This window comes from Sabethes cyaneus, chromosome 3, assembly GCF_943734655.1.
Source record: "Sabethes cyaneus chromosome 3, idSabCyanKW18_F2, whole genome shotgun sequence".
Taxonomy (NCBI): domain Eukaryota; kingdom Metazoa; phylum Arthropoda; class Insecta; order Diptera; family Culicidae; genus Sabethes; species Sabethes cyaneus.
The window spans coordinates 73,462,603-73,482,119 of NC_071355.1; the positions used below are offsets into that span (position 1 = coordinate 73,462,603).

At 40.7% G+C, this 19,517-nt stretch overlaps 1 protein-coding gene across 1 annotated transcript in view; it reads left to right on the plus strand.

Moving 5' to 3' along the window:
* Window positions 1–13,162, plus strand: part of LOC128742057 (protein tincar) — a 96,044-nt gene extending 82,882 nt beyond the window's left edge. Inside the window, exons 3-6 of the mRNA XM_053838250.1 lie at window positions 9,427–11,169; window positions 11,224–11,545; window positions 11,963–12,326; window positions 12,377–13,162. Of these exons, the coding sequence (XP_053694225.1) occupies window positions 9,427–11,169; window positions 11,224–11,545; window positions 11,963–12,326; window positions 12,377–13,162 (3,215 nt within the window). The remainder of the gene's footprint in view (window positions 1–9,426; window positions 11,170–11,223; window positions 11,546–11,962; window positions 12,327–12,376) is intronic.
* Window positions 13,163–19,517: the final 6,355 nt, after the last annotated feature.

Genomic DNA, 19,517 nt, shown 5'->3' on the forward strand with positions numbered 1-19,517 from the left:
CCCAAATTAATTATGCTTTAGGTGTTACAGCTTTTCGCCTAGTCGCACACTCTTTCGGCTTCGGATCTCATTTGTCAGTGGCTTGAAAGCAGCGAAGTAAGCTTTCATAACAACCCCTAACCTAGCTGTCTTACGACCGACAGTTAATACCTCCCAGTTAAGCGCCTAGAACTTGAAAGAATATACTTTCTCAGGTTTATATTTTCGTTCCTTGGCAGAGTGGTTCTGTGATAATTTTTCTTTTAGAATTATTCAAGTATTCATTCATTTTCCAGTGACAAATCTACCACACAGTAGGTAATATTACTAGGTAGAGGAGGAAAAACAGGACGAAACGTCGCGTCGTCGTCGTTTACATAGTGTTTCCTGATTTGTAATCAACGCATTAAGGAAAAGTTTAGACAGTTGGCGTTCGTGAAGTATTCTCATCAACGACACTCCATCCTTGCCACACCCTACCCCCCGTGGGGTAAATCGTTCGCTTCGACGGTTCACGCTGAAAATGAGGCCAGGTTTTTCTTCTGTTGTCGAGAAAATTACCTTAATTAGATTTATGCACACAACTCGGTCAGACCCGACGTTTTTTTTTTTCTTTTCTTGTGAGGGAATCATTTTCCTTCGATTTCTTTCCTTCGTCCGGGACTTTTCGGCGGGATAGAATGTATAGCTGTAGGTACAGCGCAGGAGGCAACTGAACGCGGTTGATAACGACAGCTTGTGGGGGAGCTAAACGGATGGCACAAGGTACCTTACCTGTCTGTGTAGCCTCTCACGTCGATTCTGTTTCATTGTTCAGTTTATATAGCGCAAATATTCTAATAGGACGGAAAATGAAATTATCCGCTTGAAAAAGTTCCGTGAAATCTGATAACAATGATTTGCAAAATATTTGATGGAGAGGAGATTCGATGAGAATGGGGGTTTGAAAACTTCAGCGTTGGCGAATAATGATTATTACTTGTTACAATTTATTATCAAACTTTGTTAGAATTAATAAGCAATTGAAATGGGACGGACCTTGCTGACCAACTAACTCTTGAAAAAAGGAGCAACTGATAGGGAAATAAATCAGAATCAAGCACAGCTTTAAAATATGACAACAGTGTTTAAAACACTGATCACCAAACTGCAACCCTTTTAGATAGTCCACGTGGCCTTCCGACTTATGAAAGGAATTGTGGAGGAAAATTTTAGGATAAATTTGTTAACGACTGAGGGGCATCCAGTTTAGTCGGCAATGCAACCGAATACTTTTTGGTATGAATATTAGTGCTTATTCTGCGAGACGAGTGACATGAGACGGTAACGCGAGTTCCACGTGCATTGTACAAAATACAACAACATGAATACCTGTGGGTTAGTCGAAGCATCCCTGGCACGAACGTCATTCTCATACATTTTTCTTGAAGCCGTTTGAGCCAGGCTTACTGGCTCGATTTTACGTCAAATTTGACAGCAGCTGTAAGAATTGCGCAATCATACGGTTTTATTCTTCAGAAAATTTGTTGCATGTGGGATGTAGATAATGAAACATGTTCGTTTTTTCTGTTTTCGCAACATAAGAAAGGAAAAAATCTGACTTTTGATAGTCTTATTTTTTACGATAAACGAAAGAGGAAAAACAACACGCTGCATTCGTCATACTGCGCAGCATTAAATGCATGCGTTGTCTGGTATAAATTTTGTTTCAAAATTTGTTGTCTACCTCTATTACCACCACTATCGGAAGGATTATCTACGAATGGCCGAAACACAAATGGCCGAATCACGAATGGCCGAAATAACGAATGGCATAATATATCAAATGGCCGAATCACAAAAGGCCGAATCACGAATGGCCGAATCACAAATGACCGAAACACGAATGGCCGAATGTCATATTCGACCGAAAATATTCATAACCTTCAACCTGCGCAAACATTGGGTATATGCCGTCCTTACTCACTGCCGCTCGTTCGGACTTAACTAAGGAATAATCCCTAATAGACAGTAAACCTAGGAAAATGCATGCACCTAAATAGTAGTGGTTTTTAATTGTTAATTTATAATAGTATTTATAATAATTTATAATAGTAATTTAATTATTTTATTATATTTTGTGTGAAATGAAAAAAAAACATAGAGGAATGCTTCTGCTCGTTTTTATTGAATAGTATCCCATCAATGGAAAGCATCGGTTCTCCTCTCTGCGACAACACAATTTTAACGACAGGTGCACTTTCTTCGTTGTTGAAACCCGCAACATCGGATGAATCGCCGGATGCACTCATTTTTCACAGGACATCTACCAACTACCGTGCGGAAAGCAAACCGTGTTCAACAACAATGGACACAACTGTTGGCTTTGCTATGTGTGGTCATCAAAGATGGACACGGCGGGATATTGAATGAAATGTTTCGGCCGCTTTAGTAATAGGGTAATAAACTTGTAGTTTATTGCATTTACTTTTTTATGAAAATCCATGACAGTAAAAATAAGATTACAATTTTACAATAAGCATATATCTACGAAAGATAATTTTTATACTGGTTTTTACCTCGTGATTACAAATACATCTTCATTATAAGGTGCGAGACGTATTTACCGTGTTAGTAGCAAATGTTTCCTAGATGATTCAGGGCGAGACGGCCGCAGGCCACGAATGTGCACCGGTGACCCGCCGTCGGAAGCGCCGGCCACTGCTATTTAGCTGCATGCATTTTCCTAGGTTTACTGTCTATTAGGAATTATCCCTTAGTTGAGTCCGAACGAGCGGCAGCGAGTAAGGACAGTATGTACCCAACGTTCGCGCAGGTTGAAGGCTATGAATATTTTCGGTCGAATATGACATTCGGCCATTCGTGTTTCGGCCATTCGTGATTCGGCCATTTGGTAAATTATGCCATTCGTTATTTCGGCCATTCGTGATTCGGCCATTCGTAGGTAATCCAATAGCCGGCTGTGAAATCTATCGATAAAGAAAGGTCAAGTCTAAGAAAGACGTTTAAGCCCAAGGCTTTGGTTTTTTAGACTTGAAATTGAAATTCAAATTGAAATCAGAGCTAAAATTTGATTTAAAATTAAAGCTGAGATTGGAATTAAACTAGACTTGAAATTGGATGCGGACTTAATTAGGCACGAAGTTTTATTTGCAATTGAGATTTACATTATTCGTCTTACTTTGTCACACGATATACTTCTTTTTACGGTTCTTTTCCATTTACTTTTTTCGTCTTTCTAATTCTTTATATCCGTTCGTTTTTAGTTCTTCGTCTGTTCCGTTTTTTTTCTTTCCTTTTAGTTTCACTTGTTTTCTGTTCCAGTCTGCCTTTTGTCTCCTTTTCCCTATTTTTCTCTCCCGGTCACCAAACTTTTTTGTCCCTTTTTTATTTCCTGTCGCGTCTTCCCCCTATTTACTTCGTTTTCCCTCCTTTGTTTCTCATTTTTCTTGTTTTCTGCTGCTCTGCTTCCTCTTCCTCTGTTTTCTGTTCTTCTTTTCCTGTCTCCTTTTACGCCCTTTTCAGTCTTGGTTGTCCTTGTGTTTTTATTCTTTTCTGTCTACTTTTGACGTAGGACTACGTCTTACGGCAAGTTTTGAGATAGGGTGTCATTCCAAAAAATTGAAAAATGCGAGCGTCACGAAAAATGAAAGGTTTTGAGCGCTAATAGCTCAGCGGTTTTCCGATCGATTTTTAATATTCTTACACCAATCGATTGGAAAATCTTCTACGAATTGGCCCAAATGAAGAAAAGTATGGATTCTTGATGTTGAACTATTGAAAAATCGAAAATGATGAACCTATGTTTTACCAGAATTCTCGCTTCGTGATTGATTGGAAGATTCTTTAGGATGATCTAAACCTATACCAATTTGATATCTGTGCTTGGGAAGTAAGCCAAAACAAGTGACAAAGTTTCCTCATTTCAACAAGATTTACCGCGTTTAAACCTAGACCATTTTGAAATCCTTGCTTGGGAAGTACGCCAGCGAGAGTAACAAAGCGCCTCGTGCCAACAGATTTCTTACGAACGCGATTAAACCTAGTCCAATTTGATGTCTGTGTTAGGGAAGTGCTAGAAAAAATGTCATAAGTTCGTTGTCCCAACAGATCGCAAATTCTTTACTGCGAGACGATTAAATCTAGGCGAATTTGATATCTGTGTTGGAAAAACGTGCTACAGCTGTAGTGTTCGGTTATAATATGACTCTGTATGAATACGCATGCTTGCCGTTTCATTAGAGGTGTAGTGAAAAGATGTGCTGTTGATAAAATAGGATTGAATTGGTAAAATCCCTTCAACGTGGGTAACCATGGGTAATAAAAACAATCTTCAATTTCTGTAAGGTAGCAGGTAAGCAATAGTTTGTGTTCTTGATTTTGTTAAATAGTTTCCACATGCACATTGAAATAACTCTGAAATCTTTTGAGGATTGCACGTATGCAATGTTACTACTTTGATAAATGTTACATACAACGCATGTAGCATGTATATATGTTGCGTACAGCATGTATACATGAAGAAACGAATGATTACAAGCATGGATACATGCTACTATCACTACCAAGAGGCTTACGTAGTTCTGCGTCACCTCTGATTTGTTTCATCTGTTCTGCTTTGTTTACCTAGTTTTCCGGCTTGTGTTCCCTTTCTTCCTTCTCGTTTCTTTGTCATTTTCTGTCTCGTTTTGTCTTTTTCATATTTTCAGTCCCGGTTTTTGCCTTTTTTCGCTTTTAAACACCTTTCCTCTTTTTTCGTTTTCGACTGTTCCGTTATTGCTATTATTATGACCTGCATCTGTATTTCTACATTTTCCTGTAACTTTCTGTTTTTCTTTGCCGTTTTATTTCTTTTGTTTTTAGTTTCCATTTTTTTTCTCCCCATTTTGTTCTCTTCTTACATTTTTTCCTTTTCTTTTCCTCCTTTTATATCCCGTGTTTCCTCCTTTCATATCTAGTTTGTCATCGTTTTCTTTATCTTTTACTTTTCTCTTTTACTTTCTTTATCTTTTTTTTGTTTATCTCCTGTTTTCTTCTTATTCATCTTTTTTCTCTTTTTACGTCCGATCTGGTTTATAACCAGACTTGAAATTGGGCATGAAACTGGAACTATTTTTACACAATTGATTTACTTATTTGGATGCTATGTTTCTCATACTCGCTCTCGTGAGAGTAGGCATCATTTGGGCAATTTTTAATGTAATCTGCCACTATATTAGGGCAGATTACATTAAAAATTGCCCAAATGATGCCTACTCTCACGTGAGCGAGTATGAGAAACATAGCATCCAACGCTAACGCCACTAACGCAAGCGTACAACAAACAGTCGGCGTTGCTGTGTGCAGACACTCTGCTACCTACACAGCCGCGAACGCACTCTCTCGTAACGTCTTTTTATAGAAACTTAATTAGAGAATGGCCAACGTAACTCAGTTGCTCGTGAGTACTTCCCAGGTAACCCATAAGCATTAACATAAGCAGTAAATCAGCTGATTATTAGCATAACTGGCATTTTATGCTGCAAGTTGTTGTTTTATTAGCTTAGACGCGAGACAACCTATTCACAATAATTTGGCATCCGAAATTCTATTCAAATAAGCATTGCCAGCACTATAAGAGGATTAGCAGTAAAGTAGCTGTATATTTTGCCAAAGTAGTTTTTAAGTAGCATTTAAGGCGACTTAAATGCTTATTGGCTTGCATTTGAATAGCATTGCTAATGCTTATTGGCTACCTGAGTCGTCATGATTAAACCAGCTGATGATTGTTTTACTGAAATTTTTATCATCAATAAGTGTCGTTGGTTTATTGATACGAGTGATTGAGCGCCTTGGCAATTCTGTAATTGAGTTTCTCTACGTGTTTCTGCATAGCCCGCTCACGAGGCTAACAATTCGTGAGATTTTGTATTACTTTTTTTGTTCTTGTTTATCTTACGTTTCGATTTGACATGCGGGTGGGAGTGCGTGCCCTCGCGAGTGATATGTTATTGGCAATAATAAAAGCCTTTACTTGATTAGGCATTACCGGAATTCAAATCATTCTGTTATTAAGCATGCGTTTGTTCTCACCGAAATTTATTATTAAAAAGTAAGATTGTCGTTCAGCTCGCAAAGCACGAAATTTAATTTACATTAGCAAGTCCCTGAGTACATATGTCGCCCATCTGTAGCATTTCACAGTACACAAAAAAAACACGACTGAAATTGAAGTTTGTACAATAAAGTTTCAAACGACGACCTCTAAGCCGAATTACCACTCACTGGCGGGGTCCAAGCGGGGAGCAAACAATGCCCGCTCTCACGCGAGCTAGTATGACACTCTTACTGCACTAACGTAAGTGTGTGGCAAACAACCTATTCTGTGTGATGTGTGCATGCAACTTGCTACCTCCTCGCGAGCACACAGCCTCGTAGCGTTTACAGAAAAACCTGCTCATGAAACCAATAGCTCGTGAGTTTCCAACAATCTGTGAGCGCCCTACCCGGCACACTAGAGTGTGGCTACAGATTTTGCTTCACTTGTTCTTTCTTTCTTCATATTATGTCATCGCTTACAGACGCGATCGCTATCAACTGCTCGGGTTGCATTGACGAGCGAGAGCGACAATTGAGTCACACGTCGCGGTATATGAAAAAATAAGAAAGGGAGTCCAACAGAGCAGATGCTCATGCCTGGCTGTTCGTTAGGTCTAGATCATCCGTGTGAGAAAATTAGACCAGAAGAGTTGAACGAACAGCTCGGAAATCAAGCAGCAAATCAGTAACGATAACGATTCTACTTTTCTTTTAATGTTATTTCAGTAGTCTTTACATGTTAATAAGGCGATACTACGTTAGTGCCGTAATGCAACAAAATTTGGCATGAGGGTGTTTTGGGAGACAAGAATTTTTTTATGGAGCACTGAGACCTCTCCCCTTTTTAGGAGGGGAATTATAATCCCTCCCCCCTTTAAGAGGGAGGGCTCCCATACAAATGAAATACAAATTTCCTCATAACTCAAAATCTAATCAAGCAAATGGAACCAAATACGGCATGTGAAGGTTTTTGGAAGCAATAATTTTTTCTATGGTGAATCAGGACCCCTCCCCACTTTGTGAGGGGGGGGGGGCCTCCTATACAAATGAAATACAAATTTTCTCATAACTCGAGAACTAATCAATCAAATGGAACCAAATTTGGCTTGTGATGGTTTTTGGAGGCAAGAATTTTTTTATGGAGCATTGAGACCCATCCCCTCTTTAGGAGGGGAATTATGACCCCTCCCCCCTTTAGGAGGGACAGCTCCCATACAAATAAAATACAAATTTCCTTGTAACTCTAGAACTAAACAAGCAAATGGCACCAAATTTGGCATGTGGGTGTTTTGGGGAGCAAATTTTTTTCTATGGTGCATTGAGACCCCTCCCCTCTTTAGGAGGGGAATTATGATCCCTCTCCCTTATTATAGGAGACGCTCCCATACAAATGAAATATGTACAAATTTTCTCATAACTAGAGAACCAATCAACCAAATGGAACCAAATTTGGCATGTGGGGAGTTTTGGGGGCAGGAATTTTTATGGCGGTTTAGTCCCCTCAGCCCTCTGGTAGGGGGATAAGGACTGAATGAAACAGAAATTTTTACGTACCGCCATCCGGGGTGACATTGGGCCACGGGGGTGAGATTGGGCCAAAAACCAAAAATGTTTATTTGTGAAAATTTATTATATCTGTAGAAACTGGTGACTTAAATTCAAAATGATGATGAACATAACATATTTATTCATAACTTAGAATGGAACACAGATAATATTAGCGAACTATTTAGCCTAAGCAGGGTTTCAAAGTTCGCGATCAAAAATACGCGGAAATAACGCTTGTAAAAAATGTCCCGCATAAACCAACCCAAACAAGAAATCGCATCAACTTGCGATCTTGAAGGTATATAAACTAATCATTTACAATGTTTCGAAAGGTTATTATGTGTTGGATAAGTTTTGATTACGAAAATAATATTTTTCGAAACTTTGTACTTTTCGAGCTTCACGGGGGTGAGATTGTGCCAAGCCATACTGATCGATCCAATTTGTGGATTTCACATACACAACAAAAATACGTCAGTATACACCAGCACACTCACATTCTTTACTATTGAGCACAATATTTTGACAGATTAGATTGCATCATCCATTTTGGAGCAAACTGCATTATAGGTCTGCTAAATAATTTAAATTAATTTTTACTTTTTCTCTGGAAATTTCAGATACTTTGAATAAACACTCTAATATAAGACGAATATATTATACCGTGTATAAACTGCCAGTTTTAAGGAGGAGGGAGGGGGGTAGTATAGGCCACATGTTCTGCGGCCGCGGGTTCTTGAACGAAGTAATGGTTACTTTTGTTAAATAATCAAATAGGTATGCTTCCTTAGGATACACCCTTTCATATATCTCCCCCTTGTTAACCCTAGAAATGCTACTGGCTATATAAAGGCTCTCCATTGACTACGAACTCATTTTTAGTTATTTCAGACCACTCCGGGTTATTTTCGTTCATATTTTTTGTATGATGCGTTGTTTTTGGCCGGCCCCCTGCCCCTAATAGTCCACTTAGTTCATGGACGGCCACATATGAACTACTTTATACTGATCTTTATGTGTATTGTTTATAAACATGCTAATGTTCACTGTTTAGGTTTTTAGCCTAACTTTATGTTTTTGGCACAATGTCACCCCCTAGAAGGGGTGAGATTGTGCCAAAGTTGATGCACTTCCAGTAAAATTAGGTTTCATTGTAACTAGACCATCTCTACGGTAGTTGTTAATTGAACAATTTAGTATATATTGACAGCTTCGAAATCAACTTAGTTCCTAAATTGTGTGTGTACTGAGCTAAAAAACAAAAATATATACTTTTTTGGCACAATCTCGCCCCGGATGACGGTAACTTAAAAACTAATCGAACTCGAAAAATTTTAGACTCTTCCATAAAACATTAGTCAATAACAAGACTACCAAAAACTATCAATCTAGTGTTAGATGATGCAGTGCGATATGGCCACAGGCCGCGAGTGTTGCTGGCAACCCGACGGCGGAGCGCCGGCCATTGCCCCCCAGCAGAGAATCACCTCTATCTAGGTTTATTTATTTTCCTAGGTCTACTGACCTGTATTACTTTCCTTCAGTTGGGGCCGAACGAGCGACAGCGAGTGAGGAGAGGATAACCCTTGCGAAATGGTACTTTCCACGAAAACATTTTCTGTGAAATGGTACATCTCGCGTAAGGTTCGCGAAATCGCCAATTTAAACACAGTAAATATATTTTCATGAACAAAATCTTTGTTTCAAACAAAAAAGTACTTTTGAAATTTGTTGAATCGATGACGACTAATTTCACCTTAATTGAGTATTTACTTGAACTTCAACATTACCTAACAAACTATTTTCTCCATTACTTTCCAGATGACATCTGGCGCACCGATTTGGACTTCATGGTCACTCATAGCGATCGGCTTGTGGTGTTATCCTTTATGACCTCGCCCTATCCAAATACAACTACCAAACCACCCCGTCCGCCAGGCTCGACCAACAGCGACTACGACGGTAAACTCTATCGAAATGGATATTTCGACCACAATGATCTGGTGGAAAAATTTTCCGCCTACGAAGAAGATGATGGCGAAGAGTTCGGGGATGACGAAGAACCTTTTCGAACTCATGAGGCTTTGGAAGCGGACAAGGGTCTTCCTCCACCGTCTTCAATTTCCATTTCGACGATGGAAAACTATAACATCAACGTATTTGACACACCAACAACTATGCACACTCTGCCGCCGGTACGAAACTTACTGACAACCACGTCCACTCCTAGCACTACAATCACCGAAGAAAGATCAACCACAGTTCTACCGTCATCAACTCGACCAACAGGCCAGTCAAAGAAAATCGATCGAAACAAAAACTCCAACCATAATCGGAAACATGCTGGAAGATCACAAAGCACTGGAAATCGCAAAGAAAAGCACCATCATCATCATCACAACCAGCATCGACTGGAAGACGTCGATACCCGCTTAGAACTGCAACCGCAGCGAGAGTTCGACTTTGATGAGTTTGAGGACCACGAAATCACCACTCTTTTTGAAGTGAATCATAGTCGCAAAGTGCAACCCGGATCGAAGAGGGTTTCCACGACTACAACAACAACAACGGTAGCGACGACCAGCAGAACCAGTGGAACGTCTCCGGCTGCGGATACCACCACCGATACAACGAAGCCGTCCACTGCCCAGAGCGGCACGAAAAAGTTAACACCTACCAAGGACAGCAATACACATATCATCAAACCGATGAAGCTGCCAGAGAATGCGATCCCGTCTACTCCCGTCACTACCAATTCCAAGATTATCGAAATCCGGCCGAGTACTACGGGAGAAACTACTAGAAGTACACCAAAGAAGATTAAACGTTTCACCTCTGATAACTATAGTAGCGAGAGCTTGGAGAGTCTTGAGAATATTCCTAGCGTAGATGAAGATGAGTTTATTATTAAAGACGAAAACGGGATGGAAATACGGCCAGCGTTTCTGATAGGAACCGTTCCAGGAAATATAACGACCAAGCAGGTTCAGTTGAGTGGCTTTGCCGGATTTCTACAGCTCTTTCTACACGTTGATCAGCAGTTCAACGCAAAACGTTGGACATCCGTTCCCTGTTTGGAGTTCATCAATCTGGCAATAGCTCTCATGGCTTGGGCCGTCCGCTACCCGTCCGTTTTTTGGCACACTTCCAAGATGTTCGCCTTTGTTTTCAGTTTGCAGATGATCGCGAATGGGTTGGATATTTTGCTGAGCTTTTCCGGAGCGAGTGTACTGTACAAGCTGCAGACCTTAGGTCAGGGGCTACCACTGCAGGCGCCGACTTTGATTTTGAACGGAACGGTAACGATCGCGTTGACCATTCTTTCCGTAATATTAACGATAGCTTCCTCGATGGTTCTGTACCTGTACGGTCATGGTAAGCTGGCTGTAAAGATCCGCGATCGTCGTTTGATTACCGACAAGCAGAGTACCGATGTTTGGGCTTACTTTGCGCACTGTTCCTCTCTGTGTTTCGTACTAGCGTTGGCAGTGGTGAAGGCACCACTTCTTCATGATTTGAGTGCAGCTTACCGAGGCAGTTTGGATGGAGCGGTTCTTGCTGCTGGTATGTTTGGGGCATTCAATTTCAAAAGTGGTAATAATGCTTTGTTCCCTACAGCTTTAGGTTCCGTAATGCACCTGTTTCTCTGGATCGTTCTGTGGCTTTGTTTGACCGCAAAGCGGCGTTGGCATTTTAAGCTGCCGCCCTTGGATGTAACGAGTACTCGAGCCGGTGTTTCGCAGCCCCTGCTGCGAGGAGGTTCACTGCTGCGTAACGTGAAGGGAGGTCCACCTGGGGATAGTAACGGCGCAACCAGCAGCGAAGAGGAAACCATCTACTGGCCAAAAATTGCTCCGAATTCGCCGAAATTGAAAGTAACCTTCAACGAAGTCACCAGTACGTCATCCGATCATGCCCATGGCGATCATGACGGCAATCGGTAAACAGTCAATCAAAGTTGTTCCAAGCGAGAAGTGTGTGTTCGTGTTTGTGGCTTTAGTTTTCCCTTTTTTCCTGGCTGGTTTGACATTCACCCTAGATGTTTTCTGTGTGAAATTGACAAGCATTTTCAGTTTGGTTTTACGTTGATTGCCTGTTACAAATAGCTCTAGTTTTATTAGTATTAGTTGCTAGTTAGTTGTAGAAATGGCCCTAAGGATCACCAAAACTTTTTCAGATAACTCCATCAGTTTGTTTTTTTTTAGTTACCAATCTCAAATGGAACAGTATTTGTTGATCTTTCTGGTGCTTACAAACCTACGTTTGGTATTTTAAATTTTCTCAACGATTTTTCGAATGTTCTCGAGCGCAATGTTTTGTAAGCGAGTAAAGAAAATCATTTCCTCGATTTCTGTAGCCATTCGTCCGGTGGAACCACGTTACGTATGTCCAGTGTTACGGGGGAAACTGATGACGGCGACTACGCTACGCTAAGAAGACCTGCCGGTGATCTGGTGCATCTAGGCGAGTACGAAGATCATCCGCCTCCGCCGGATGAGCTGCTGGTCAATCCGACTCACACAGACCACGCGGACGATACCTCCGAAGAGGGAAAATTACTTGCCTGCGTTCGCGATGACAGTGTTACGTATGCTTCCACTCGAGACCTGGAACCGCCTATCACTCGTACAATGTCGCGCGAAGCATTCATCCGATCACCAGAGCAGCTGGCAAGTCCTCTAGCTCCCGTCACCGTTACAGTACACAACCATGAAAACCTGGTAAGACTATCCATTATATTACCATCCATAACCTAACACTCTTCAATTAGGCACCCGGTTCAACGCCACGCTGTTTACGTCGTGCCGACTCCGGCATGCCGAACGAAGCATTGACACCCCGATCTGATACCACTTCAACAGAGAGCTCAGCCTCACCACCCGATTGCCGAGATGCTCCATCGGAAACGTCCAGTGGGGTTCACTCCGGTGAAGAACGAGACGAAGTGGTCATTCGGCCTCGATCAGGACCATACAAATCCATCATCAAACCTCCTCCACCAGCGATCCAGGAGGAACCTTTCGGGCGAACCACCAACATGAAAATGTCCAGCTTTAGCAAAGATGCTTCCAGCGCTACACTCCCCTTGACGCGAGGTTCCAATGAAAACCATCAATCTTACCCCCAGTGTAGCACGATGCCACTTCCAGCCGGTTACCATAACCAACAGCATCACTATCATTCGCAGTCTTCTTTCACACCCCCTAATTCCTCCTCCCGACAGCAGCTCCAGCAGCACACTACCCTACCCAATGGGGTTCGCTATACCTCCAATCAATTCCTGAAGCGAATGCCCTACATAAAAACGGCTGACTCTCCCTACGGACACTTGGGTCTGGGCAGTGGCCATCATACATTCTCTAAACTCTTGCAGGATCCATTGGTGATGCCACACCAAACACCTCCCACTCATTCCCAATCAACTTACAGTAGCTTCTCACCCGTTCCACCTATTCCAGAGGATCGTGACTCGGCAAACTACTCAATGATCTCCGACCAGGACCGGGAAATGTACATAAACGCTGTGCACGATACGTCGATACAGTTGCAGAATTAGTAGTAACTCGTAACTGTATGATAAGTGGAAAACCTACCGATTTGAATCTAGACAATGGAAATGTTTCAGTGTCAAGCCATAACGTACCAGCGTAAAATTTCACTGTCATTGTAATTACAAACCATTCGTAATCAGATAAGTGTAGAAAATTTACCATTCAATGCGCCTTCTTTGAATTAAGTTACACCGTACAGTTAGGTTTTTTTAGAAGAAAAAAAAGAAGAACGAAACCGTAAATATAGTCGCACAAATAATTTTAGAAAGCAGTGAACTTTAGTTGAATTGATACTAGGTTTGTACATTGCTCTACCGTAAGCTGTAAATATTAGGACATTTCGAATATGATACTACGCGTTCCATAAGCAACCACCTAACTTCGCTCACCGAAAGTAATTGACAATTCATCTAGAGGACAAAAAATCAAATCGGCTATACTTTATTCATATATATGCGCTTGGTGAACATCACAGCTTTCGCTTTGCTAATATTCCTATTTATAACAGCCAGTTGTCAGGATTTTGAACTCGACTGTTAGACGAACAAAACGAAAAAACTAACTCCATCGACATGAATTTGCGGCAACTCATAATATCGTGATAATAGACGTACTTACTTGGAGAATCGTATATTTTCAATTTCAACAAACTTTAATTCAGCCTTAAAAATAAGTCATATTTTCTTTTTAACCTCTTTATTATTCTAAATCATCAACAGATAACACGGGTTCGCCAAGTACAGATGCCAGGAAACATTCTGAAGTTTATCATCCTATCATATTCTTATTATTATCAACCTATCATATCAATATGCAGGATAAAATTTAATGCGCACGTGCTGCAAACGACCTAAGACTGCTCAAAATTCATTGTTTGTTCTGTGGGATATTTTATTATAGTCGCTATAAACCAAATCGTTCAGAATGATCTGACAGTAAAACTTCATATTTTTTACTCACGGATTTTAGCGTTTATAGCAGTCATCCGAATGTTCTGCTGGAGCTCATAGTTTTATTAGCGGTTTTATTAAATTGGTCATGAAAACCAGTATACGAACGTAGTAAAATTTGGAATTGTTACTTAGGTATTCAGATTTTTAGCCCAAATACCTACTGCAGTTCAAATCTGGCTCTTGGTCGTGAAATGATTCGTTTGATTCGTCATCTTCGTTCAGTAAGGCTTCAAGCAGTGCCTGAAGCAAGTGATTCATACAACTCCGCCATTCTCTTCATTTTCAGTTTGTTCTCCTCCAAAAATTGTCCACAATCCAATCCGTTCGAACACGACAAGTGCGCCTATTTCCACCATGAGCAGCGTCACAGCTTCAAGCCCCTAAGGACCAGCCAGTCTAATGAAGCTTTTGTACCGACTTCCTATGGTGGCGTATTATTGTTGGTCGTAACAGCTTCGGAAGGGCAATTTAGGGTCGATTACTAGATTACTAGCACCACCCGATCTGCGATCTTGAGTTATCTCAGATAAACGAAATCAGCCCACCACTTGCAGTTAGTCGGCGAATCCGTACAGTATAAACCATTGCTGGTCTCGGTCGACTGTATCATTATGCTGCCTAATAGCCATTAAATATGTGATGCATGGACACGATGCATATTGAGCATTTTTGGGAAATCTGAGCATCCTGTCGAATCCAGTTAAAAGCCGAAAGAGCGCTCTAACGGCATTGTAGTTCTACAGCCCATAACCCAAGTAGCACACTTTAAGTCCATTTAGTTGAAGCAACTGGATTACGACTGAAATTAGTCATAATTTGGTTACCACAACTACTTTGTAACAACCGTGCTAGTAGGGAAATACTAAAGATAAAACTCTGCTTAATTCAGCAATATTGCAGGTATCAGCTAACTCTAGAAGTGCCTAATACATACCTTCTTTAAATTTTGCGTAGCTGGGGCCGTCTTGTCAAAAGAGCAAAATTGAAGCAAAACGAGCGTGAAAGTCTGGGCTCTCCTAGGTCAACTTTCATTCCGCTTCCTTCCGTAATTTGTATGGAAAATGCAGTGGCTCATTCAGTATTAGCGTATAGCTTTTGGTAGATTTCTGGTTGTGTATTCGAGGAGAGATTTATGTTCGGATCGTGAACGAACTAAATTCTTAGAGCAGCCTTTATTTGTGCAGCTTAAAACTAAAATAAATTTTCTCGTAACATTTTGATTATATAAATCTAATTTCGCTTACATGAATAGTTTTTCACGAAATATCTTCTAACGGGCAACGCCGCGGAAACTTGTTTCACCTGAACGTTTCTCGAGAAAAGCAACTAATGCTCAGTTTTATACGAATCTTCTGCCAAAGGCCTCTGTCTCGCTTGCCGATTACGCTGACTAATTTTGTTCTAACGCACGTAGATCTGCTTTCTAGCACTTTTCACTTAAACAGAACCAGCTCAACGATACGTTAGCATTTAATCTTCAAATAATTAATTTAGTTTATTTTGTTGCAATTTTAACTTTGTTTTGGTTTTTCTTCACTAGCACCAAGGTGTTTTTGTTGTCTAGGTAACAGCCATTCCCCTACATGTCTGTATTGACGTCTATTTACCAATGAGATAGTGGCAGGTGCATCGGTGCCACAACAATTTATATTTTGCAACCGACAACTCTGATTTGTATGATAAATAGTTGATAGCTTTGAGGGCATATATACTGTCTGTAGTTCAGAATCAATATCTACACAACGCAGGACAAGTGTTGTTGAATGTTAGTGAAATCCCATCTATCTATAAGAACGTGAATTATTTGGATCATTGTCATTGTACATCAGTCAGGTAATCTCCAGATGGTTTTATGGATATGGATATCTCTGTGTAGACACAAGTGCCTCTGATTACCTCGTGACTGACCTCGTGAAACTTGAAATGAAATTTACACATCGTTAACCGTATTCAAATTAAAGCCGCGTGTTCAATTGAATTGAACCCCATATCGCCCCATTAACCGCAAGCCCCGAAGGGAAGAAAAGCGGCTTGGACATTCTTTCGGTAATCATCAGCCTCAGATGGACCTTCTTCTGGAACTTAGTTTGAATTATAGGGGAAACAAGGGAGACTTGACCATTTTGTTTCATGTATATTTCTCAAAAGTCTACTAGAAAAAAAACCTACAATTTATCAATTAGTAATACGTAGCGCTTAACAAAAGGTATGAGATATTTTGTAAAGTACAGAAAATTGTACATATTCAAAATATGCGGGAGACTTGATCCCCCGTCTAGGCACAATTGATCCATTTGCAAATATATATTTTTAAAGCTCAACTTTCATTTGAAAGTTTTATTAAAATAGGCCTAGTTCATATAGTGTCATTATTTAGTGTACAACAGTTTAATTCAAAAGTATAAAAAGTATTTAGAAATCGTTAAGTGCATCGATCTGTAAAAGTATAGCTTTGGACATCTTTTATAATTTGCGACGAGAACTTTTTCGTTGGGTTTTAATTTTTGAACCATTATATTTTTCCTGTTTAATAATCAGAGCGGCCTCCAGCTTCAATTTCGTTGGTGCATCTGTAAGGATGTGTATCTCCTCGTTTTCTTACTCTTCGCATATTTTTACGTGGTGATGCCTTTGGAAATGGTTTTATATTTACAGGTGTTTTGATAATTGTATTGTACGGAATCATCGATTTTGGTACCTGATTAAGAGAATTCTTCAAAGAAGATGGGTTGTTTTGTTCAGATGAATTCTTTGTCCGAGCAGTCTTTCTTCATCCTTGGAAAATGCACAGGTTGCTCTTCCGTAGTCCGGTTGGTAGATGAACTTTTCAGAAGCATTTTTTCGCTCTCTAACGTATCGCTTAAGTGTCATTACATTCAAATTGAACATTTTTGCGGTCGTTCTGACCGGATTTCCAAACTATTCGTGATTTTTACATAACGAATGTTTACGAAATGGAGAATTGTTCATTTTATTATTTACGACATAACGGCCTCCAAGCTCTTCATTTCCTAACAAAAGGATCAAGTGTCACTGAAATTATGTGGATCAAGTGTACCTGTCGTAGTAAGTTTTACTGAAAATTAATTTTGTAAAATATATACATACAAGTTTTATTGCAAAATGTATATAGTATCAATGAATACACATGTTTAGCTAATTTTTTGTTTGAAAAGCAATTAAAAAATTTCAAGACAGTTCTCCGTAGCCAAAAAGTTGGACTTCACTAAAAAAAGAAGTATAGAGATTTATTCCGTTGCAAATCTTATTATTTTATATTTTCTTTGCAATGTAAAAATTTATTACATTTTTGTTTTGCAATTTTGTTACTTGAATGAAATGTACAACTTTGTTTTTTTCTGCATAAAAACAACATTGTATTTACTGAGAAACAATGAATGGATCAAGTGTCCCAAGGGATCAAGTCTACCTGGTCTCCCCTACATATGTTACGTCTTTACCGTTTGGCAGGTTGCTCTCTTCCAGCCTAAGGCTTAGGTCACCTTGCTCTTTGACTTCCTCTTCAGCTTCCGCATTTTACGGTCGCACAATACCCGGAACCAGGCTTCCGTTCGAAGCTCACGACTTTCTCTAGAAGAAGTTGTTGTGAAGGACGGATCGGATATATCTCGCGCACACGAAGTGCCTCACGATGTCCAACTTTTTCGCTCCGGGGTGGAGCTGTCAGTACGAATAAAGCATCGAGCGTAGTTACTTGACTGTTTTCTCCATGGCTGCTGCAAATCAACTGATAACGCTGTGAACTTTTTTCTGTACACAACTGAATTAATGCAATTTAACAAAATGTTCCCGCAGCAATCCTGTGCTTCAGAGTACCTTGTAGATGGCGTTAACCAGCGTTATGCCACGGTAGTTGCAGCAGTCGAGCCGATCACCTTTTTATAGATGGGACTAACCACTCCTTCCATCCACTTCTCCGGTAGTTTCTCCTCCTTACAAGTCTTGGAAATTACCCTATGTTCATCATGCTTTATCGGTAGGCGCCTCTTACCAGCGGCCTTGTTGGTCTTCAGTAACCCGATTTCTCGTTTGACTTCTTAGAGGTCTGGTGCTAGAACATTATTATCTTCCATAGTCACTTCTAGGTTAACTACCGTTTCGCCTCCTTGTGCAATTTTGCCATTGTCGTGATCGTTGAAGAACTTCGCGTTCGTTGATCATTAGACTCCCCCCTTGTCCCTAAACATGTCAGGTTTCGGTATGAAACCCTTACGAGATTGGTTCATCTTCTTGTAAAACCTGCGCGTGTCATTAGCTCGAAGCAATTATTTTAATTCTTCATGAAAGCTCTCTTCCTTTTGGCACTTTTCACGCCTCATGATCGCGGTCAACAGGTTCCTAGCTCATCGGTAATTGGCCGAGTTCACTCTAGTGGCAATAATTTTTCGAAGCAATTTTCTTTCTCTCCCTCGCTTCATGACATTCGTAGCGACGGTAGCGGCCTCTCCGAAGGTCAAGCGCATTCTGCCGGTCAAGCCAACCGTCTTCGAGGATTGATGAACCTAACTCCTCGGAAGAAGGAAGTACCTCATCCAGTATTCGGGCGTAGTTTTCGGTAGATTGCGGGTTATCTATCTGCCTGATTTTCAACCGAGGACGGCTTTGACGTGTCTGGTATACGGTTGACAGTTTTTAGCGCACATATGTATACTGCTACTAGGGAATGGTCAGCGTCAATATCCGCTCCCCGTATGGAACGTATGTTCATGATGTTAGAGAAGAATTTGCCTTCTATAAGAACGTGGTCAATCTGGTTCATTGTACGTTGGTCAGGTGATATCCAGGTGGCTTTGTGGATATCTTTGCGTGGAAAAGAAGTGCTTCGGATCACCAGGCCTCGGGAAGCTGCGAAGTTTATACATCGTTTACATCGTGTGCAGACTATGGGGTCCTATCATCGGTCTATAAATTTCTTCCGTTCTAAATGTCCCGCGGCGAGCAGCTGTCGTACGTTGCCTCCAGCCTCGCGTAGAACGCTTCCTGCTCGTCGTCGGGCCTACCTTCGTACGGGCAGTGCACGTTGATAATGCTATAATTGGAGAAACGGCCCTTTATCCAAAATCGAAATTGATTTGGTTTGCCTTATTCTGCCGGGCGTTCTTGACACATCTTTCTCTATCGATTTAGCCATAACCAGGGCTTCAACCGATCCTTTTTTTCTACCGCATCCGCATTCACACCACCGCGCATTCAAATTCACACCGTCTGTTTAGTGGTGGAATACGAACGCTATACATAACGCCACTAGCAGCTTGCTCAGTCATGCCTCCGTTTTGAACGGTAGAACGAATGCATTTTAAACCTTTTTAACATTTTTGTTTCGATCAAGTTGCCTTTACCGCTTGGAGCAGCGAATGACTGCAAAACAGTCAAATGACTGGCAGTC